Source organism: Mustela erminea, chromosome 8, assembly GCF_009829155.1.
Source record: "Mustela erminea isolate mMusErm1 chromosome 8, mMusErm1.Pri, whole genome shotgun sequence".
Taxonomy (NCBI): Eukaryota; Metazoa; Chordata; class Mammalia; order Carnivora; family Mustelidae; genus Mustela; species Mustela erminea.
The window spans coordinates 54,411,313-54,436,123 of NC_045621.1; the positions used below are offsets into that span (position 1 = coordinate 54,411,313).

General features: G+C 36.5%; 1 protein-coding gene across 3 annotated transcripts in view; it reads right to left on the bottom strand.

The window, feature by feature from the left end:
- Positions 1-3,302: 3,302 nt before the first annotated feature.
- Positions 3,303-24,811, bottom strand: part of ACVR1C (activin A receptor type 1C) — a 101,900-nt gene continuing 80,391 nt past the window's right edge. For all 3 annotated transcript variants that reach the window (XM_032355638.1, XM_032355637.1, XM_032355636.1), the window contains 7 exons: positions 21,431-21,670; positions 16,210-16,440; positions 13,455-13,622; positions 11,952-12,108; positions 10,039-10,163; positions 7,502-7,632; positions 3,303-3,515 (listed from right to left, as the gene is read on the bottom strand). In XM_032355638.1, the coding sequence (XP_032211529.1) occupies positions 3,390-3,515; positions 7,502-7,632; positions 10,039-10,163; positions 11,952-12,108; positions 13,455-13,622; positions 16,210-16,440; positions 21,431-21,670 (1,178 nt within the window). In that variant the 3' untranslated portion in view covers positions 3,303-3,389. The remainder of the gene's footprint in view (positions 3,516-7,501; positions 7,633-10,038; positions 10,164-11,951; positions 12,109-13,454; positions 13,623-16,209; positions 16,441-21,430; positions 21,671-24,811) is intronic.

Genomic DNA, 24,811 nt, shown 5'->3' on the forward strand with positions numbered 1-24,811 from the left:
CCCTGAGTTTTCTCTGCCCCAGTAAGTCACATGGTGGCAAATTTCAGCACAGTTAGTAGTTCTGTTTAATAATTCTACTAAAGTAGAAGTATTAAGAATAATAAATTCTTATGGAACTTGTAACCCAATGAATCTATTGTAGATATTCATTTTAAAATAAAATCTGATTTTGAAGTCTTCAGACACTGCAACCAGGTTACTATTTTCATACAATCATGGAAATTTAAAATGCAAAGTTAATTGAAAGTATAAAGATGAAAAGCAAGTGCTATGCCTAAAATAGTGCACGACACAGTCATGTTTCACTTAACTTTCAAGTCAGAACATAAATTAAGAATTCTAGATGTGACATGCCAAATATTTTAGACAGAGAAGAAAGCACACAACATAATTCGTACCAATTACACACTTAAACGTGTAGCTTGAAGGCAACAAGTTCATGCTGTAATATTGACAACACATAATGTTTCCCTTATTTTAAAAAGTGATGCTGCATAGAAACCCCATCACCACTTTATACAGTACTGGCATTTCATAAATAGCAATTTCCCAAGCTTTATATTATACCCGAAGTCAAAATATTTGAAAGGAGCAAAGAACACTGACACATTGAGTCTAAGAATATTTTTTGCTTATCACACAATTCAAAAGAAATAAATATTACACAATGACACTCCATCAAAAACAAATAATATGAAGTTTAACAGGAAAGGTATATACAATAAATTTATGCTCTAAACATTATCCTGTTCTTGTGAGCATTTTCTATTTATAATCATGTTGAGAGTTAAGAAAAATTAGAACTTTCATCTTTTTTTAATCATTTTTGTTAACCTAACTCTTTTCTTAAGAAGTGTGTTTGGTAATTAAGATGTAAGACCAGTCAGTTAGAAATTACAGTAAACTAACATGAAAACAAGAAAAACATCTCAAAATGTACAAATTTCTCTAGAGTAAAAGTTGAACCAATAAGAATATGGAGTTCTATTTGGACACACCCAAATAAATTATAAAACATAATGTAGAGGAAAATGGAAATGTTAAAACATTCTCTAAACACTGAAATAAGTATATTCACCCAACATAAGTGAATAAAACAAGAAATATTATTCTTATTTATTTGAACAACCATTTAACTATAATACAACCATAGTAAATAAATAATTTCATTTTCATATATCCAAATACAACCTATAAGAAGTCAGATCACCCCTTCCCATAAGCTCTTTTTAAAATCCCTTCCCATATGCATTTTAAAAAACTGATTATATAATTAGATTGTCTGCACTGGCCCAATAAATATACCTTGTAAATGTTTTGCAAATTGAAAATAACTTCCAGAACCCACTGTCGTATGGAACTCAAGACTTCCTACATTGTCAATTTATTTCCTTCCCACAAACCAATACCTACATCGTTGTTCCCATTTCCAAATGAGTCTCTAAAATCCCTGAGGGCAGAACCTATGATGCATCTGTTCTCTACTGACCCCAATATTATGGCAATGAAGATAAGGGGTCCCCTATCTTATTTAATGAATGGATGACCACAGCTGTCAGATATTTGCCCTTGATTATCTCATTCCAATCAAATGAAGGTGGGTTCAGTAACATATTTCCATAGTGAAATGAATTATAATCACTAGATTGTGCTCTGCACGAAAATACATCGCTATATCCTTTTGAACACTGTTACCTAAGCTATGTTTTGTAGAACTCTAAAATGTGGGATAGTAAAAATGTTTTCCCGCCTCTTAACAAAAGGATTCCATGACCAAATAATTTGGGAAATCTAATTAAAAGTAGCTCCCACAACATTTCTTTATTGCTAGATTCCTCAAAGTACAAGATACACTAATGTATACTATCACTTTTTAAGAATCTATCAAAGAATGCTTTTGGTCTTGGAACGTCTCAACAGAAGAATGTTCTAAGGATCAAAGCTTAGGAATCAGTGCTGTACAACAACAAAAGATACCATGTTAAATCTCCTTTACCCAAGCAGAATTACAGATTTGAAGGAAAGATTCAGTGTTCCAAGTATTATTCAGAATTCATCACTTCTGTCTCCACAGGAAGTAGAATAAAAGCAAAAGTACCATGAGCCTTCTTTTGCATTTACTTGCTCATTTTGAAAAGGTAGGGAAATAGCTATTTACAGTTACTGAAGAGTTCTCTTATTTTTTCTCAAAATATTTTCTACTTCCTCCTCCCTCTACTTCCGATATATTCTTTCTAAGTGTGTATTCCAAAAGCAGTGGGAACCTCTGAAATAAATCTTAAAGACCCCTCCTAACAATGCATCTTTATACCTGATTAATCTCTGGAAGTTTTCAGAAAACGTTAATATTTATCTCACAAATAGTCAGACTATGAAATTTCTATGAAGAAAACGTCAAGGGATATTGTCCTCAGAGTTCATGCAGGCCCATTATGATTGGGCAGAATGACCCAGGTGGTCTTCTGTTTAACTAAACCATGAATACCATCATGAAAGCTGTCGTTTCTGCATAAGGAGAAAAGTACTATATGGGAATTAATGGGAAAGCAGGAAGTTAGCTAAGTCTACAACTGTGAGTTATCACAAGATTTGGACCTAGTGCCAGCTCCACCACTGGTTATGTGACTTTCAGGAAGTCTCAATGTCCAAGCTGTCCGATGTCTCATTTGTAAATGGGAGGAAGTAGCAATCGTAGTGGCTTTCATACTGCTTTGGGGGCTGCTGTGGTGGCGGGTTATGAAGAACAGGATAGCAGGTAGAAAGGAGGCCAAGCCAGTGGCTATTGGGACCTCAGTTCTATCTTCCAACTGAGCGGCTCCCCTTTTAAGTGTTTTAGAGACTGAAGTTCAGGGCAATATGTAATTTTTTTCAAATACCCTTCTTAATTTAAAAAAAAAAAAAAAGAAAAAGAGAAAAAAAGAAAAGAAAACCGCAGATTATACAATCTAAGCTTCTGCTGAGATATAACATGCTCTAGTTCACACTTTTAATGAAGGTGTTTTCATCTCAGAAAAAAAAAAGCTTTTACATTTCCTTTTCTTCATTCATGTGTTTTTGATTCAAGTAAAATAAAATCTTAATGACTTGTATTAGTTTTATATAGCTTATTTTATATTCTTGCAATATCTCTCTTATTAAATAAAAAGATGAACTGATGTGGTGCTTTTCGAAAGAAAATTAAAGACAACACAGAGATGGGATGAAGTCAATTCCTGCCCATGCTTGACTTCAGTTATTTTTTCCATGCTGCCTTTGGGCTCTTAAATACTGTACTGCATTATCTTTGAGGTAGAACGACAACCAAAAAAGGCAAAAACATTCACATAAAGAGGGAAAATGAGGAAAAAAAAAAAGCTGTAAGAGATTTCTTTTTAACAGAATCATCATCATTAGGCTTTGCAGTCTTCTTTGCCACAAAGTTGAGAGATAGTCTTCTTAATACGAAGGGCCGTTAGGCGGGCTGCCCCATTGGCATACCAACATTCCCGCATTATTCTCCCCATGACTCGGAGGGCCTTTAAGAGAGAAAAATATCAAACACTTTAGCTAGTCACACAAACACAGTCCAAGAGAAGCATAACCACAATCCCAGGAATTGATGCTAAGCTCTGATGAAGAAATAGTAAATTTAAAACGGTATCAGAAGATCAGGACCAAACCTCTTTAAAAATCCAGTCAACACACACACATTAACCTTATGGAGACTAACTTTTAATTGAAAATTCAATCCACTGATTTCTGGGAATATGGTAGAGTAGCTCTCTTTTAAAATCTTCTGAGAAGGGACACGAAAGACAAAAAGGCATACAGGAGGAGTTGCACATTCCTTGATCTGGATGTTAAGTACATACACGCATACTCTTTTTGTTACTCATTGAGCTGCATATTAAGATTTGTGCATTTGAACATTTAATTTATGCCATAATAAAATAATGACCTGGGTGTAAATATCAAAAATTTGAATAAAAAAATAGTATAAGTGAGCTGCTAAATAAATAAGATAAATACTCAGAGTGGAAAACAATCAGAGAACACAGGAATCTGGAGATGGAAGAAATCACTGAACCAGCGTCCACTCTGGTAACATCTGATGATCTCACAGTCTAGACTTTCAGAATTGATGAACAACATGGGAAAGACAGGAAACGCCATCAAAACACACAGGAAGTATCAGGTCAAGATGTTTCCAAAGTCCTGGATATACAGGTGAATCAGTCTTATAAGGAATTTTGTAAAGAATATTATCTAAATCTTGACTCTTGGTAAGAAGAAAAATCAAGCCCAGGCCTTAAAATTTTACAGTAAGCCTAAGCTCAAAACAAAAAGTCACAAGACAGCAGAAAATAAAGTATAATAAGCAAGAATCAATTGAAACAACAAACAGTAAAATCAAATCCATCAAAACATTAGATGCTAGAATTAATGTCCTAGAAGAATTAATGTCCTAGAATGACACATGAAGAGATGCTCAACATCACTACTCATCACTTCTAGGTCCTTCTAAAAAATCAATTTAAATAAAATACATTTAAAAAATGCACATTAAGAAATCAGAAAATGATCTTAGAAGGAAGCTCTGAGGGGCACCTGGGTGGCTCAGTGAGTTAAGCCTCTGCCTTTGGCTCAGGTCATGATCCCAGGGTCCTGGGATCGAGCCCCGCATCGGGCTCTCTGCTCAGCGGGGAGCCTGCTTCCTCCTCTCCCTCTCTCTGCCTGCCTCTCCACCTCCTTGTGATCTGTCTGTCAAATAAAAAATTAAATCTTAAAAAAAAAAAAAGAAGGAAGCTCTGAGAGGCAAAAAGGAATGTTGAACAAAGAAAATGATAAATATCTTCTTAAGTTTAAATAAGTAATAGTGGTATAAAATTGCACTATATCTAATACATAGGATTAATACAGAATAAAATAGAACTAAAATATTGGATTAAAATGGACAAAAATTGCTTTTATCAGCAATGTACAAAATTGATCACATAAAAAATGACTATGTTCGTTCTATTCTAGGAATGTATGATTGGTTTAACAGTGGAAAATTTATAAATGCAATTTATCACATTAAGAGACAAAACTAGAAAGGCTATATCATTACCTCATAGGTAGGAAAAAAGCTTTTATCAAACAAAGTCAGTTTTTATTTAATGTGATTAAAGTTTTGATAAACAAAACCTACAACGAACAGCATACTCAAAGGAGAAATGTACAAAATTTTAAGGAGTAAAACATGGATATCCATTACCAATTTTTAAGCAACACTATACTGGAAGTCCTAGAAACTCAAGAAGAAGTAAAGAAAAGGCTTAAGAATTTGTCCCAGAACTCTCATTATTTGGAGATATGATCATCTATGTGGACACCCCAAAAGAATCTACAGTTTTATACTCTAAGACATTTTTCTCCCCCACATGCATATATATATATATATACACACACATATATATAATGTGTATGTATATATTATAATGTATAGTGTATGTATATATATATACACACACATATATGTATATATATCAACATCGTTTAAAAAATATTAAAATCACACATAAGACAATCAACAATAAGAACCCATATAATGGACTACTGCACTGATATGAGCATGAACAGATTATAGCTACATATATAAATCAAAGTGAATAGAAATTAAGAAGACTATCTACAGTAAGTTTCAATAATATGTTTCACAGGGCGCCTGAGTGCTCAGTTGGTTAAGTGACTGCCTTTGGCTCAAGTCATGATCTTGGAGTCCTGGGATCAAGTCCTGCATCAGGCTCCCTGCTCAGCAGGGAGTCTGCTTCTCTCTCTGACCTTCCTCCTTCTCATGCTCTCTCTGTCTGTCTCTCTCATTCTCTTTCGCTTTCTCAAATAAATAAATTTTTTTAAAAATCTAAAAAAAATAATGTTTCACAATTACAAAAAAGTAAACAATATATTTTAGCATGAGTATATATATATATATTTATATATACATATTTATACATTATATATATTTTTTTTCTCCTAAAGAAAAGCAAGGCAATAATAAATAATCACTATTGTAATCTCTCAGAGCAGTATGGGATCTTTGTTCTATTTTTTAAACTTAGTAGTGAATTCACTGACTGCCACTTTATTATTATGCTTAAATTTTATATATATGTTACATATTCTTTCATATACATAAAATTATTAACAATAGAAATAATTTAATTTAATTTCAATTTGGTTATAAATATTTCAAATTCTGCTTCTAAAATAAGTATGTAGGTAAGATATCTATACAGAATAGAAACATCAAGACATAATTCCTCCCTTAAATAGAAAAAGAATTGAATGAAACATGAAGAGGAGGGGAAATGAGGAGAAAAACTATTGTATGAAATAACCCTTATGATGAAGTCCAGCTAAAAGATGTCACCATAAAAAGACCTGAAATATTACAATTACGTATGGTAGAATATAACAGTAATAATGGGGCTGAGGGAGAGGAAAGCCATAAAACAGTTGTGGAATTAGTCAGATGGTTTGCAATCTTTCCCTCTTCTTCCCCTCCTTCTCCCTGTGGGAACTAGAAAAGTCTCTCACTTCACGTAAGGCAGAACAAGCATTGGGATAACCACAATCTATGCCTATGACATGATGCTTACTGGATGCATTGTTGGTGATGAGAGAACAGTGGCCTCTGCCATGAGGAAGCTTTTCTGATTTAAAAACAGAAGCTCAAACTTTGGCAAATGTACTGGCTGTAAAGATGATCGAAAAATTGCAATACTCCGCCTTGCATGGACACTGACGACCAAACCTGTCTGTGCTCCTACAGTTACCAGACTCCTTGCAGGCAGATCGGGCCGTGTGACTGACTCTGGTCTGTGAATCATGAGCGGAAGTGAGGTGAGTCACCTGAAGCCAAAGCATTAAAAGCCCTGGGTGACCCTCCAGCTCCTCTCTTTTCCTGACCTAGACACTTCCTGACCTAGACACTGTGTTGAGATAGCAGCATCCCAAGATCAAAGTTACCTGGATCATTGAATCACCACAGAGAGCACAGCTGCCTGACCCATAGGGGACTGTCCATAGCAAGAAATAGTCTTGTGTAAAGTCACTGGGATGCTTGTTGCTGCCACTTATCTTGGCATTCTGTGTACATATGGCTGAAGGGAATAAAATCTTTTTGAAGACTGATACAAGGACATATACTTATACATGTGGAATGAACTGGATGCCTAGATGAAGACAGTAGAACTGTATGGTCTCTGAAAATCTTCCCCGATACTTACCTCAAAATTATAACAGATAAAACATATGTAAGAACATAGCCTGGGGCACCTGGGGTGCGAGGTGGCTCAGTTAAGTGTCCGACTCTTGATTTTGACTCAGGTCATGATCTCAGGGTCAAGACATCAAACCTTGCACTGGGCTCCACAGTGGGCATGGAGCCTGCCTGAGATTCTCTCTGTCCCTCTCCCTCTGCCCCTTTCCCGAAACCCTGCCCCACTCCATTCCCAGCCAAAGAGGAACACAGACTTACTTCACAGCTTTGCCACTGGTTTGGGATACTTGGCCGAAACTTCTGGTCACAAACAACCTTCCTCATTTCCTCTATTGAAGGATCTGAAGGCACCATGTCATAATAAGGCAATTGGTACTCCTCAACAATTCCTATAAGAAATTTGCATAATAAATCTCCCAGTATGACTAATAAACAAAGATGCTTATTTCAAAAAGAATACCAATTAAGTCCTCTAGGCACAAGTGGCACTATGAGAAACTGGAAAGTCAGGTTTATGATAATTGTATATCACTATAAAACTAAGGATATAAATAAAGCACTCAGATGAATAATTATTGCATATGTTCTAAAATACATATTATGAAAGTTTACATAATCTTGAAAATTATATAAATTTTATATAAAACATAAAATTATATCCATTTTACAAAAATATAATTTATGCAATTATATAAAATCATACAATTTTGTATAAACAAATTGCATGTATATAATTTTAATAATTATATAAAATATAATTGTATATTATAAAAATTATGTGAATACTGATTTATGTAAAATACCATTGTACAATTCAAAAGTAATGCCTAATTGCAAAATTTACAGCATGGTCCCATTTGGGAATGAAATATGTTTCTCCATTAAATAACCTTTTCAAAACAGGATAGTTTTCGCTTTTTGAAAATTGATAGGCAATCTTTTAAAAGTTGAGTTTCTTACATTTGGATTTTGGAAGTACTGTACCAGAGAATGTGCCAAAGAAGCAGCAAAGGTACTGAAGATGCACAGTTCAACATGAAGGTTCATATTAAAGAGTCTCAAAAAGAAAGATCTGAAGTTTATTATCAGAATATTACCTGTACTTGAGAATGTCTTCCTAAAATTGTTTAAATTAACAGTCCTTTCAATTTAAAATATTTAATTTTAATTAAATTAATTAAAATACTTAAAATAAACTAATATTATGTTAAGTATTTCAACAGTTAAAGAAAATTTAAGGACAATGACCAAAAAGCAGATCTAGAAGAATATTAATATGAAATTTTAAAAAATTTATTACAAACACGTTTCAATCTTGCTATTCACCATGCACTGTCTTAAACTCTTTACATGTTTTAATTATTCCTCAAAAACCACTGACTAAAAGGGGTAGCATATTATCCCTACTTTACAGAATGAGGAAACTGAGGCACAAAGAGTCATCAGTTTGCTCAAGGTCAAAGAGCTAGTAAGTGGCAGATCTGGAACTCGATCCCAGGCTCGAGGATTCCACTACAACTTTATTGCTGCTATAAACTGCTTCATTTTCCTGAATGGTTTACTAACTTATTTGTGAATAAAAAGGGGAAAAGTATGTTTTCTCATTCAAAAGAATTTTACCCTTGTAAGTTTAAAAACATTTTTAACCCATTTTTTTTAAAAAAATGAAATTGGTATAAGGGAAAATTATATCAATGCAAAATACAAAAACTGACAGTTGTCTGATAATGACAGCTCTTTTAGTGAACATTTACTCTGTCCTATGCTCTGTACTAATTAATTAATCTAATGAATCTGTTAAATCCTCAAAACCCAAGGGATCAGTTTTATTACTCATTTTACAGATGAGGGAAATGAGACCAGGTAACTTGCCTAAAGTCAGACATTCAGGAATTTGCTAAACCACAGCTTAGTGTTATGTCGGTCTCACTGGAAAGTGAAAACCCTAATCAGTTTTCTACCAGGAGGTAACTTTTCTCCACAGATGCCACAGCTTCATAAACTGCATTTGTAGGGTTTCATCCTTTCAAAATCTTCCTCCTCTCATTATTAATCTCTAAACAGCTAGGAACAGTAGAGTCAGGAAGTTAGTCTTCCTCTCCACCTCTGCCCTCCACTTTCTCCCTTCCACATTCATTATCATAAGGAAAAAGCAACAACAGTAACAAAAAGCATACAAACAGGGCGCCTGGGTGGCTCAGTGGGTTAAGCCTCTGCCTTTGCCTCAGGTCATGATCTCAGGGTCCTGGAATCGAGTCCTGCATTGGGCTCTCTGCTCTGCAGGGAGCCTGCTTCCTCCTCTCTCCTCTCTCTCTCTCTCTCTGCTTGCCTCTCTGCCTACTTGTGATCCCTGTCAGATAAATAAATAAAATCTTAAAAAGAAAAAAAAAAAAGCATACAAACAAAAACTGGAAAAACCTGAAAACTAGAAGACATCAAGTCCTGTGGCTTTTGGTAAATCATTTAACATCTTTGGGTTCAATTTCTGGTAGAAAGTAGGGATACAGCTAACTGCATACAAACTCAAGAAAATTTTCAAGTGCTTCGCAAAATATCATTAAGAAAATCAGAATTATCAGAACTGTCACCCCCACCTGAGCAGTAATCATAATACAAAATCATCATCATATGTAGGGTGCTCCACTCTTGCCACGGGAAAGATAACACCAAAGGGCATTCTCTTAAATATTAAAAAAATGATTCAATATAATGCTTAGAAAAAATACATAGAAAAAATATCTTGTATTCAGAGCATTGAGAAAAGACAGATACGAAGAGTATCTCCAACATCTTACCTCCAACTGAACACCTTCGGGCTATTTCCCAATAAACCAGACCAAGAGAATAGATGTCAGCTCGTTTGAAAGACTCAAAGATATTCACATTCATTGTATCATCCAGCATTTCAGGAGCCATATACCTTAAAAAAACATGCACATTCCGGATCCTCTGTATGACTTTATAGCAATCCAGTAAAATACAACCTTAATAAATCCCCACATAAAATATAAATTAATAGCTTACATCAAATTTAAAAGTAGATCCAAGCTACTGTAATAAATTAAATTTATGTAATATAGCTATTGACTGAACTATAATTTTAAAAACATTTTAAATAAAACTAGAGGTCATCCTACTCAGCGTATCAAAGCAAGGTGCCAGGAGCCAAATACTTGCAAAGGACAAGCTAGAGGGAAATGCAGTAAGCAAAGCATTCAATAGGAGAAATGGAACTCAACCTCCACCAACAAACATTGCCTTGGAAAGCTCCTTAGGGCAAAGAGCATCTCTTAATCATCATGGTGGGCCCAGGACTCTAAAACAGTGCTTAGCAGCATTCCATAAACACCTTCTCTGAATGAACAATTCTACTATAAACTGGCTTCCAGAAATATATACACCTTATATAGTGGCTACAAGAAAATGACAGCCTTGTTCAAATAAGACTAAACCAAAGAAATCTACAGCCTATGGGACCTGATGGAGTCTAGCTGTCCTAGAGGAATTCTACGATTTCCCAGAGTATTAAGATGAGGATGCAAAACCCTCCCAAACTCTTAAAAGTTTTAGAACCTCTGAAGGAGTCTAGCATCCAAGGCTTCCCGGGGGGTTGGGGGTGAGGGGTGTCTGTGATGGGCATACATTCCGATGGGCAAGCTGAAGTTTACTTTTTATAGGGGAAAGAAGAGAAGTCCCATAGGGTTGCCCAGCTTGAATAAACTGCCCTGAAGTGTTCCTGGGGTGTCATTAAATTGTCCTAGGGAACCAAGGGAAGGACTCAGAGGTTTGGGCTTGGAATCTTAAACATGGCTTGGAGGTCAACTATACCAGAAATCCCTTATTCCAAAGAGCCTTTGACAACTCCAGGAAAATGTTTTCATGTTTTCTGTCTTCAAGGTCAAGAACCCAGGAATTAATGTCAAAGTAGCATGAGCTTGATATTCGAATAAAAGGAAATGGAAGTACACTGGCCATATGACCACAGGCTGGCCAGAACAAGAATCCGCCAGAAATCCCATTACTAATGGGCCTGTAGTAATATACATGTCATATGTTCTGTTTCTCTCATATTTGTTCTGAGCCCTCAAAAATTCTGTTCCTTGAATGTGGAACTTGTGTCCAAACTCCTACTACCTCAATATACATCAATTTGGGAGACTTAAGAATAAGCACAATTATAGTAAATACAAAAACTGTTACATATTCTTAAATACGAAGGGAGTGTACAGTAGCACATGTATGTATTTATGTAGAGTCCCTCACTTATCTTGCTCAACACATTGACTGTATCTATTGTTTAGAACATTGAAAAAATAGAACTAGCCCTGAGTTTCAGTTCCCTTATGAGTATAAAGGCTTTGGGGGAGCTATATACTGATGACATGTTTTTCCCCTCCTAGCCATGGGAAAATGTATTTCCGGAAACTGGCCCACTCAAAATAATGTATCTTCCACCATCCATCTCTACTGGATTCCCCACCCAGATAGCTACTGTCTGTATGACTAAAATGCCAACTGTCCTCACTTTATAACCATTCTGTTACTGACTTCTCAATGACGCAGAGAAGACTCTTTGCTTTCCTCGGCCTAATGATTTTCCATTTGGACTCCCACCTTCACCCTCAAAACACCCACACACTCATCCCAGGATTTCATGTTTATGGCACGGTCATTTGTCTGAGTGTGCCACCAAAGTTAGTGATCTTACCTTTTGGTTCCCACTTTAGGATTCTGAGGTATGTCAATTGTGTTCAGTACTGAATCATGCTTCACAGCCAGCCCTAAGTCTGCTATGGCACATGTTTCGCATTTTTTCACTAAGATATTCTTTGATTTTATATCTCGATGAGCAATAGCAGGTTTACCTATGAAGCATAAGAAAAGAATACACATTTTTTTTTCTTTTTTGTTGTTGCTGTTGTTACCGAAGGCTGACTCTCCTTAAAAGGAATCACATTGAACACCTGGCTCAAAAGTCACCTCCAAAAACAGGTCTTCCCTGACCACACAGTCCACATCCCCTGTCAGTCTCCACAGAGTACGCCATTTTGCCTTCTTCAAAACCCTTATTACTCCCTAAACTATACTGTTCATTCACATGTGTGTTTGATTATCTGTCTCTCCCAGCTAGACTGTAAGCTCCCTAAGGGCAGTGCCTGTGTGTTATTCATCAGCCTTCAGCATGTCATTGATGCTTAGTACACTAGGTGGCACTTAGTAGCCACTAGTACATATTTGTTGAATGAACAGGGAAAGAATTAGCATTGCTACATCCACATAAGAACACAGCAAATATTCTCTTACAAAAAAGTCTCAAACTTCTACTACCTTAGACTAGCAGTTCTCAGAAGTAACCCCCAAATCCCTGGGAGTGTTTGATACTCTTTTCCAAATACACAGCTGTGGGATATTAACTTTTCTGCACATATTTCAACCAAAACATAAAGGAACAACTGAATGAAGAGCATGCATGAAAATCTATGCATTAAGTCAGACATTAAAGAGATTTGCAAAAATGTAAAAACAAAATCATATTTTCACTATATTGGTTTTGTATTATTAAAAAAATTTTTTTTGAAACTTGTTTAATAATTATTAAGTAAATTAATAAATACTTTAACTTTTTTTTCAATTTTAGTTTTTAAAAGAGTAAATATTAACAGATAGAATGAAAATACACCGAAACCTCTGGGGTCCTCAATAATTTTTAAGAGTTTAAGGGATCATAAATGCAAATTTGGTAACCACTGCCCTGACTAACTAATGACTTTCTAGAGCAAATTCACTATTAGCTCAATAAATAGAAAAGACAGTGGGAATCATTTGACCTTTAAGTACTTTACATGTAAATTTTTTTTTCAAGATAATATTACCATCTCCAATTATTTTAGCTATCAGAAGTAAATATTTTAAATTAGTTATATTCTCTGAACATAGAGCATTTGCCACCAAAGCATGATCTCTAGGTGTATGTGCTAAATGACAAAGTTGGAGCCACTAAGTGTAAAAATATTACTATGGCTAATATGCAAAAAGTGTGTAGATGAGAGTTGGCTATATTATAATATCCTCAGCTTTATAAAGTATCTTAGTGTTTCTTTACATTTGATAATTGTTTTTAATAAACTAAAATGCAATTAAACACTAAAACACAACTTGGTGTTTCTATCCTCATAAATAAGCAGGAAAAACTTAGAAAGAAAACACGTACCTTGTGTGCCAACGATCTCCATATGTAGGTGGGCCAGGCCACTAGCTATTGAAAGGGCCAGTTTGATCATGCCAGCCACGGTCACTATGTTTCTATTCAAATAGTCATACAAGGAACCCAGTTCATGATATTCGGAGACAAGCCAAAGTTGAGTCCAAGTACCATTATCTAAATGTGAAAAAGTCATTTTATTGCTATAAATATATGTTGAGAAAGAAACCAAAAGCTTTTACCAAATGTCAGTATTTAAAGTAAAGCTGTACGGTTCACAAAGCAAAGTTAATTCCTTTAGTGAGGACACTGATGGTCCAAATGAGCAAAGTAAAATTTCTCACTGTATCTCTGAAAATACTGATATGCTAGAACCTGTTGCATGTATCCACCAGAGCTACAGGAAGCTGTGAGAGTGATTCTGATTAAGTGAACAACTCCTCTCTTACTCTCTTTTTATACTGATAGCACCACATTATAGGAGAAGCTACTGACAGATGTACTTGGGCTCAGTGTCGTGCTAAAATTACTCTGAGCTTTCAAGAAAGATTGTTCCAGTACAAACCAGAAATGCAACAAATTTACACAAAGTGTTATTAATGTAATAAAGACTCTAAAATTCTAAGAACGTTCAATGTTCTTCACCTTTCAAAATATGAAGTTGATGATTTTCCCCAAAAGTTAAGGTTAAGAGCTAAATACAGTTACTAGACATTTTCAAGTAATTTACTTCATTACCAAAAGCTAATCCAGCTTATAAAATATTTTTAGCAGAACAGAAATTAGCCTATAACTTCTTCAGGTATTAGAGTCCCTGGAGTTAGCTTTAGCTTTTGGAATAATATCTACAGCAGCTCTGAACAGTCCTGATCTGTTCCAACACTCAGAGAAAGGAAGCTATAATGAACATTTGCTATGGACTTTTTCTATTAAATGCTTTATGTACAAGAGCTACTCCTAATTCAAATATTTACTTTTCAAATCCAGTAGTGATAAAACTTCCCTGGAATACAAAAATCAACATAACATGATAAAGTTTAGTAATAAACTAACCATGTATTAAACTAATCCTTATTCTGACTCTGTCCCTGCTCAACACCAGTGGCTATCTTGTCCTCTTATAGCAATGTCTCTGTCAGACTGTTGACTAACCAGTGGAACTATAAATACCACAAAAGATTTAGAAATGAGGATGAGGATGAAAGCAATGTTGGAGATCATTTGAAACCATGCACAAAGCCAGATAAGCCAGCGCCAGAGGTAGACCAGTTAAACTGAAGGAGAGACAATGAAGGATGATCTCCCTTGGGCCTATTGCTTTATAATCAAATAAACATCATGACGAAATTAGCCTCTTCAAGATGATCCATATAACTAAAGTCATTACTGCTTTGACAACAATGCTAATTAATCTGATAAGTAGGTACACCTCAGCTCAATCTTAGGGAAGGAAAAGGAAAAGTTCTTAGCTTACTAAGAAAGGTCTCATTTTCAGTAGTCTGGATATTTTTTCAAAGTACACAGCGTTAAGAATTTGGAAAGAACCTTTTTTGTTTATAGCTCATCTTTATCCAGTTTATACCTGGGAGATCAGAAAACACATATACCATCTGCAAACATAATTATGGCCAAAATGTACAATAATTCTAAGCCTCTCTTTTGTCATCTAGTTAGTAATAATCAAGCTTATAATAGATAAAAATAACCACAGATTTTAATTTCCATGGGCAATGGTGGGTCTCTGATATCCACAGGTAATTGGTTTTTTAGATAGAGGTTACAGTCTCTACCTCACCAAAGTTCTTCATGAGTATTACTGATTCGAATTTTAAAAAATTGACTGGGTCATGTTTTGCTCGTCATTGTGCCCTGTTTCCCTTTGTTATGGGAACTAATGCACAATTAAGTAAGTAAAAGCCATGCAAAAAGAAGAAAGAAAGCGTAAGTAATCTGCAAATTATACCCAGTCCCTGATTACTCAGGGATTTATACAATATTTTATGAAAATTGATTTCAATACCAAAACATTGAAGCTCTGTCTTGTTCCACAAATCTCAAAAAGTCATACTATTTGAGGTTGTTGACGTTCAGTCTCAATATAATTTATACTCAAAGTACATTAATAGAAAATTTCATTGAAATTGATTTGCTTGCTGCCATTCTGGTTATGCTCATAGAGAATTTGAGTCTTGGAATTGAAGCCTATTTATACAGATGAGAAGTACAGTCTTAGCAAAGGTAAATATTCAACTAGCAGTCACTGGTATGCCTGTCCCAGTTAAAATATTGAAATATTTCTGTCCTCATTGGTTAACAGCTGCTATTCAAAATTCCAATGTCATCCCTTTGCCCTAGACACCCAAAGCAACCTCCCCCACCTCCCACTCCACCCCCTGACAAGATGCCTCTCCAACTCTTCACGAACCAGCAAGTAAGCGATAAAAACTAGCACGGCACGGTTCCCCCAGGACTCTGGACTAGCTGAAGCTTCTGTTCTGATTGGATGGTTCCTGTGCCATACCAGTCACCAAATATTTTAAGTGTCAGCCCGGCTATGGCGTCATCATGATTTCATGTCACTCATTTGCCCTGTTTTTATTGTATGGTTCTGTACATTTATCTGTGGAGAAGAGGAAAAGCATCTTCCATCCTCAATAAAGAAATTAGACTTTTATGTATTTTATTAAAACAAAGAAATTATTTATGGTGATCTGATGATGGACATGACATGTTTACTTGCTGAACCCAATTAGATAGAAAATACCTTTGTTGTCAGCAGCAATGAAACCAAGTATGTTTTCATGACGCAGCATAACCGTCTGATAAATTTCTGCTTCCCGAAACCAGGATCTTTCATCTCTGGAGGAGAAGATTTTTACAGCCACATCTTCCCCACACCATCTTCCATGCCAGACCTCACCAAATCTACCTTTTCCCACTATCTCCTGAAGTACGATCGTCCTTGCAATTGTTCTTTGAACCAACAGAGGTAGACCTAACCAAAGAAAAGATGGAATTGATGAGTACAAACAAGGAAGTGTCAGGAAAGAGCTATCATAATGATTATTATTTTCACACAAAAAGGCAAACATTGAAGCGCTTTCATAATTTTACCGATTTTGAAGAAATAAGTACCATTGTATCAAACTTTTAGGTCAAACCTTTCTCAAAAAAATAAAAAAAACAAAACACTCCAAATTCTTCATATGAATTTCTCTTCTCACATTCCCAAATAAAGATTTCTTGAACATAGCCTGCTGCTACAGATATCTGATTTTCAGAATTGCTGGAAATTTCCCTGATTTGCCCACGAAAGCCAGTCAGGTTACTAAATACACAAAAGTTAAAAAAAAAAAAATGCCATCAGCCTCTAAAACAAAATGCATTGTTTCTAGTACAACTGGGGAAGCAGAAGAATTCCTTGTGAATTTTTTCAAAAACCAAATTAAAGGGCCACCTGGGTGGCTCTGTGGGTTGAGGTCTCTGCCTTTGGCTTGGGTCATGATCCTGGAGTCCTGGGATGGAGCCCTGAGTCGGGCTCTCTGCTCCACGGGGAGCCTGCTTCCTCTTCTTTCTCTCAGCCTGCCTCTCTGCCTACTTGTGGTCTCTGTCTGTCAAATTAATAAATAAAATCTTAAAAAAAAAATTAAAATTGCAAAGTGAAGAATCAGATTCAATAATCAAGTGAGATAATTATGTTACGCTAAAAAAAGCAAGGCATCATCATAGAAAACACCAAATGGACATTCTTTGTGAAATAAAAAAAAAATTCAAAGAAAATATATTCCAAGTGTATGTTAAAAGTTTAGATTCTTTGAACCAATAACCCCACCTCTAGAATTCTATCCTAAATATTTAATGCAAAATGCAGAAACATGTCAAAATATTTAATACCTTAATATTTACAGGAAATAGAAGGAAAATAGAAAAATTGTTAAACATAGTACTGTGATTAAGAGAAAAGATAAGTTTAACATAGTACTGTGATTAAGAGAAAAGATAAATTTAAAGACCTCAGTTCCAATTTCAGCTGTGCCACATGGTAACCACGGGCAAGTATCGGAATTTCTCTTAGCTTCAACTTCCTCATCTAAAAAATAGGGGATATTAACAGTACTTATCTCATAGGGGTAACACAAGAATGAATTATCATGTTAAGCATCTGGGACAGTATCTGGTATATTACATGCTCAGTAATGGTCAGCCCTTAATATTCTATCTTAGAACAGATTACTTAGAGCAAATGATAATAATGCTGTTTATGAGGAGGTATTTCTTAATGACATGGGAAAATACTTTTGCTATAAAGTAAAATGAAAATAACACAGTAAATTCGACTCATCTAAATAAATATACCTAGCTATTCAAAATATGCACAGGAAAAAGCCTGTAAAGGAAATTTGCCAAATGTTATAAATGGTTCTGCCTATTTAGTGGAATCAGGATGAACTGTGATATTCTTCTTTCTAATATACATTTTCTTAATTTCCACAATAGGTACCTACCACTTTTAAAATTAGAGGAAAGTAGGTAAAGAGGTTACAGTCTAAGTTTACTCTGGGAGGTCATGTTTAGTTATTTTCCATGTGCTCAGATGGCTTGGAAACTCTCATTGCTATAACCCTCTAAGCTCTGCAGGGTTCGGCCTCTGCTCCTGAAATGAGCCACGGTTTATTCAGATGTTCTCCTCTTCCTAAGAACCACCCACTGTGGCTAAATAAGCACAGACTATAAGGTTGCTATTATGGATCTCAACAATTAGTCATAGAGCCCCATAGCCAGGAAGTTCTGAGATAGTCTAGTTCAACTTTATCATTTTAGGGATGAGAAAATCGGGGCCCTGCAATAATCGAAGACTGGCCCAGAAATAGGCTCTAGTGGGAGGCCAACCTACAGCTGAAATGCTGGTGTTCAGTCCAAAATCTTGCTCTCCCTCAAGGAAGACAAAACATAAGGGACTCAATCTCGCAAAACAAACTGAGGGTTGCTGGGGGACGTGGGGGTAGGGAGAGGGTGGCTGGGTTACAGACACCGGGGAGGGTATGTGCTCTGGTGAATGCTGTGAAATGTGTAAGCCTGATGATTCACAGACCTGTATCCCTGGAGCAAATAATACATTATATGTTAATAAAAATAATTTAAAACAAAACAAAACAAAAAAAAACTCTTGTTCTCACCATTCAGAGGATATGCCCGCAGTCTTCCCCTGTTGGGAAGACTTCCAGCCGCAAACTCTAAGGCCCATTTCTTCAGGCTTATGGCCAAGTTTACTACTTGACCATGCAGTAAAAGTTGTACTAACAATTATCAGGCCAAATTGAAATCTCAATCTCCCTCCTCCCTCCCCAATCTTGCACGCACACACTCACCAGAACACCACCATCAACAACCACTACCACCAGTAACTGACTAGAGAACTCGATTAGCCTCTGTTTTCAAACTGCAAATTGATCAAACACAGGACCAATGCCACAGACCAGGGACAGAGGAACACAACATCAATAAAGGTACTGAGCACAGCAATTAAGCTGAGACACTAAAATTCAGGGAAAGTTGCTTCGGTATCTTTCAAGGCAACCACTCCAAATAATCTAGTTCTTGTTTATACACTTAGAGATTCCATTTGAAGATACATAGACGTTGCTTCTCCCTGTAGGTTCATTTCACTTTTTAATTTTTTTTTTTTTTTTTTTTTTTACCAGTAGTTGTAGAAGCAGATGCCTGTCTGATGGGAAGGCATCTTTCAGTAATGTCACCACCCATCAGAAGTGTTATATTGGAACAGGAAAGCAGCCATCCACCCAGTTTTTCAGAAACCACCTGAAACACAAGCCATTCTCAGAAATAGTCCAGCAGCAGATCTGTTCACTTGCCTTTTTTGCAGGTATTTTATCTCTTTGAAATGACCTGGTCAGGGATAAGCCTCACAATTTTTTCAACAACTAACAAAATCGCTTTTGCCTAAATTTTGCTGGCCAATTAAGAGAACCAAAGGGGAAGCGGAAGCAGAAGCACCTGATTTCCTCCCAATGAACGAGCTTTCATGATGGAAAACTTGTTGCAGCTAGACCCTTTCTCTCTGATTACCAAAGGCACTGTTGCCATCAGGTACTTTTAGCCAGTGCTCACTGCTAAATAGATATAGTTGACTCTAAGAAAAAGTATAAAACTCTTTCAAACTGGTCATTAAAATCATCTGTGCTTGGGTACATGTACGGCTTTCTTTTTAAGAAAGATCTTAGAATAATCTAAAGATGAGAGTTCAGCAGTCAATAAACCCAGATTTAGGTTTAAAGATGCACAAAAACACCAAAATATCTTAAGGTTAATTTTTTAAATTTCATGTCTTGGCTCATGAGTACTTTCTTAAACTAAATATCCATTCTCCAGTTATAAAGTCTCTATTATTTTTATTTGAGAGGGAAATTCTTAGTCATCTTAAATATATTCAAGGAGGAGCTACTTAACGTCTTCAGATAAACTGAAATGCTTGGGGGGAATATTAAATAGTTATTTAATCACTTGAAATTTATCAAGAAATTATATGAGGTTTCAAGGAATTGGGCACAAATCAGAGCATTCTCTGCTCATATTTTGTGCCTAGAATGCCACCAGTGTCCAGGAAATTAGCACCCAGTGGGTCCCAGGATATAAGAGTCAAGGAAGGATGAGTACTGAATCTGAACAGCTTTATGTTTAAAGGAAGAACATCAGTTTTCTATGCAATAATTTAATTTGGATTTTAGTTCTATAAACTTTGCAGTCTGGAGACCATTTTTTCTGGGATGCCTCCTTTGAAAACATGCCACCTAATTTGTGCAGTGATGGCAAACACATTGAGACCTTGGTCCATGACACAGCAAAACAACAAACTCTCTGGACTCTATGGATGGCCTGATTAGGCCTCTCTTTCCTGGACTCTTCGGGGACTCTAAAGCTACTTCCTGTTAAATACAGACACTTATACAGATGCTACTGTCCCTCCGGCATCTGCTCTTGTTCATTGTGCCTGCCTGGATGCACCTAAAGGCCGTGAGCTGGGGAGTTTCTCGAAGTCTCTTTGAGGCAATCATCCTAAAAGATCCTTCCAAAGCAAGAGGAGTCCCAGAGGCTCCTAAAGTGACCCACATAGGTTTACCCTAGTTCAGCTTTCAGTACTGTATGCCGGCAGGATTTCTGGACATATACATTAGGAAAGGTCATTTTAGAAAGTTTATTATTACAGAGAAATCTGCTTGGTAGCCAAAAACCCAAAATGGCCTCATATGGTTTGTGCGATGAAAAAGGCTCATTTAGGCCATAAAACAGCCTGGTCTTTTGAATTGCTTCACCAGGGGTTGGGAAGTTCCATTAAAGAGGAATAGACTTACCATACTACCTTAGCAAAAGTCAGCACAGGAGGGCTGCGCTAATCCCTATCATCTCTGTTTCTGTGCTTTAAGAATACATTCTTGATTTTAATTTTAGGTCAGCTCCCCGTTGACTTCACACACACACACCTCCCAGGGGGTGCTTCGGATTCTAAAGACTTCCATTACCACAAGCAAAGACACTCTCTAAGAATACCACTTCGCTCAACTAAAATCCTCCTCAGAACTCAGCTCCTCAAATACAGTAACTTTTGTGCCCATGAAACATTACAAAGAGAGCAACAATGATTATTACTAACCATAATGGTGGGGGGCGGAGGGAGAGAAGAGAAACTCTTTATCGATTCAGAAGTACATTCTGAAAGAATATAAGAATGAAAATCTGAATACCTAAGGACAGAAAAGGCAACTGAGAGGACTTAATTCTTTTGGTCACAGCTGTTGGCTCTCTTCATCAAATCCAAAAACCAGTTTTAATATCAGAACTTACCCGTACCACATCAAGCATTCTAAATGACCCAGTTCAAAATATTGGGGCCCTTTTTGTTAGAAATTGTTTTTATTTCTTTTTTAGATAAGAGTTTTCTTACTACAAAATGGACAACAGGCACATACCAGAGCCAGATCCAGAGGCAGTCACATCATAAATCAGATCTTTGAGAGTTTTTCCAGCATTTACCAGATTGCACTCGGAGAGGGGTTCCTCCACATTCTGTCTCTTTTTCTTCCTGTTTGTGCACGGTCGACCTTGGCATGCCCAGATGGTCAGAACTGTGGCCAAGGACAGGAGGCAGACTGGCACAGTAATGACAACGGTCAACTCCATGGGTCCAAGTTTGGGGGCATTTGGAGATGCTTCAGTTTAAAAAAAAAAAAAAAAAAAAAAAAAAAAGAACATGACCATACTACAACAACCCATTTAAGGTACTCTGGAATTTGAAGTGTGATCACCAAAATCTCACATCTTTGATGTGGAGCTACACCCTATGCACTTAGGTGAGTTGGTAAAGATTCTCTGGGGGATAAGCAAAGATGGGGAAAGGGAGTTGAGGTCAGGATGCACCCAGCATAATTATGCCAGGTGAAGATGGGAGCCAGAATGAACATCATGGAAAGCACTAGTGCGTGGGATCCTTTTTAAATCCTCCAAGGTATTTGACATTTTCCTACTATCTTCTTCCCATTTTTCAGCAGTCCATCCTGAGAGCACATTCATTCATTCACGCCACAAATAATTACTGAGCTCTGGCAATATGTCGCCACTATTCCAGGTGCTGGAGATACAGTGGTGATGACAGCCAAATCCTTGCTCTCGTGGTGCTTATGTTCTCATACACCCACTAAACAGATGGATATGCGATATCCAAGCAGGAGGCCCTCAGCATTATGATGAAGCAGAGGGGAAAGCCCATGATGCCGGGGTGCCCCTTAAGACAGAGTGCTCCCAAAGGCTCCTCTGGGAAGGGGCAGGGAGAACAGCAGGAAGAGCCCAGGAAGGTGTGCTCTGGGCAACATGAAAGCAAGTGTACACCCCAAGATGAGGCCCACTCGGGTTGCTCAGGAACAACCCCTGCCTAGAGTGCAGTAAGCGAGGAGAAAGGCAGAAGACAGTAGGAGGCAAGCAAGGAAAAGAGCATGTGGGGTATGGTAGGCTAAGTGAAGGACTCTGTATTCTATTCCAAGCAGATGCTGTCTCAGGACTTGGAGCAGGCAGACTAACTACGTGATCTCACTTCCATTCTGCAGGACTGCAGAGGGGCGCAGCAGGACTGCAGAGGGGCGCAGGAGTAAAAGTGAAGAGACACATGAGATCATCCAGGCAGGAGGGGACAGGATGGTCTTGGCTGAACTCAATCTGAAATAGGAACACTTCCTTCTCAGTCCCCATTCATTCTCTACAACCCTTTACTGTTTTGTTTTCATTCCTGGGTTGTATCACTGTCTGACACATCATATATTCATGTATTTGTTTATCTATTATTGGATTCCCTCCAAAGAAGGTGTGCTTGGTGAGAGAAAGTACTTTGCCTGTTTTTCACAATTATATCCCCAGTGTTTACAAATGGAGATGATTAATAGTTCTCGAATAGCAGAACCACTAAAAATTCTACTAGTTTTGTTCTTAATCGGTAAGGGATAAGATTTTTAGTTTTGGAAAAATAAACCTAATAATTGAAACCAAGTAACATAAGGATATAATTTGTGACTCTAATATTAAAACACAGAGAGCAACTTTTTCCAAAGCTCTCCTTGCACCTAAGAAATCTTTTTAATTTAGGGAAAATAGTGTTCCATGAAAAATCTACGATGGCAGATATTTTCTGTATTTTTCAAAGAAATTATTTTGACACTTGAAATGAGCACATAGTTCATTTTCCTTCGTTCATTAGACATCCTCAGCATCCATTTAATTTTATCCCCATATCCTATCATTAGGGATCATGATTTTTTGCTTTTAATAAACCCTAGGAAGTATTTGATAGGATATAGGAACAGAACTCTGGCATCTCAGCTTCTCAGACATCAAGGAGAAATAGAAGAATGCAGGCTTTGGAGAAAGAGAAGCAAAAGTAAGCAAAGAGTATCTCCATTTGTGGCTCTAATGCCTTGAGCAAACGACACACTTCCTGAGCTAACAAGGCGTACCCAGAGAGAGGGTTGCAGACATGCATGGAAAGCAGCAGCACAACAACTGCCCCTTAGAATCTAAACAAATGACGGTGATAATGGACCTTGTGAATTAAGCCATTCGTCAGACTTCCTTCTTTGCAATGACAATCCTGAAGAGTTCCTTATATTAAATGCATTTCCATTGTACTTACAATATGTCAACCGGAATATATGAGTATAAAGGCAAAACAAATATTTAATTCTCAAGGAAAAGGAATCGAATTCTTCAAAAACGTGTTCATACGAGTATCACTATAATCCTAAAAATAGCTGTTTTTTTTTTTCAAACCGATAAATAAAATAATTAAAACTGTTAAGAGAACCCTGGAAACAAACATTATCCATGCTCTTCCACTTTGCCCTGGGAATTCTGGCAGATCACCAACTTTCCTTCTCCGGAGTGTTTCAGGATTCCACTGAAGTCATTAGGAGGTGTCCAGGTGCATATGAGAAGAACTTGGCCTTGAATGTTCTCATGACAAGGTGCTAAAGGAGTTCTTTGACTTGACTTCGCTTTAGAAATCATTAACCATAGTACTTGCAACTTCTACCATTTGCTATCATAAAAGGGTTTTATTATTCATTTCACAATGATCTTTCAAACACACATTTCAAGTTGTATCTGTATCTCTAGGTTCTCACGATGGTATTCTAGGAATTCTATGAAAGCCACAGAAAGCACTTAATCTTTTGCAACCTACATAAACACCTCACTTAAATATGTTTTTAAAACAAAAATAAAATTTAAAAAATAAAATTCCACTATTAGATCCACTTATATGCCTATATCTTATTTCAATATATGTTATCAGGAGCTACCAAGATAAACATTAGAGTTAAAAAGCTTATTGATTGTCTTCATTTTAGTAGCTCTATTAAGCAGAGCTCAGATCATCACTATGGCAACCAATAAAGAGGCGAAAGGTCAGTAACCCTGAAAATAGAATATTCTCTATAAAATTGTACTGCTCTAGTGAAGGTTACTGCTCTCAGAGATATTTATTACAGATGAGCAATTTTTCTACTTTTGTGAACAAATTTACTGATGGGAGTTAGTAATAAAAAAAGATTACTCCGCTAGAAAAAGGCTAGCAACAACATCCAGAAAGAGCTCCTTAAACACTGAGCAATTTTTAAAGCAAACATTTGTAAAACTATCTTCTAAACCAAATGTTGATTGTAATCTCTATAGAAGATAAACGAAGAAAAACTGTAGTCTCCACCCAATGAGTCATAGCAAAGGAGATAGCAGTGCAGCTAAGAATACATTTTAATAAGTTACCTTTGATGAGTGTATTATTTTTTCTAGCAGGTTTTACATTCTCG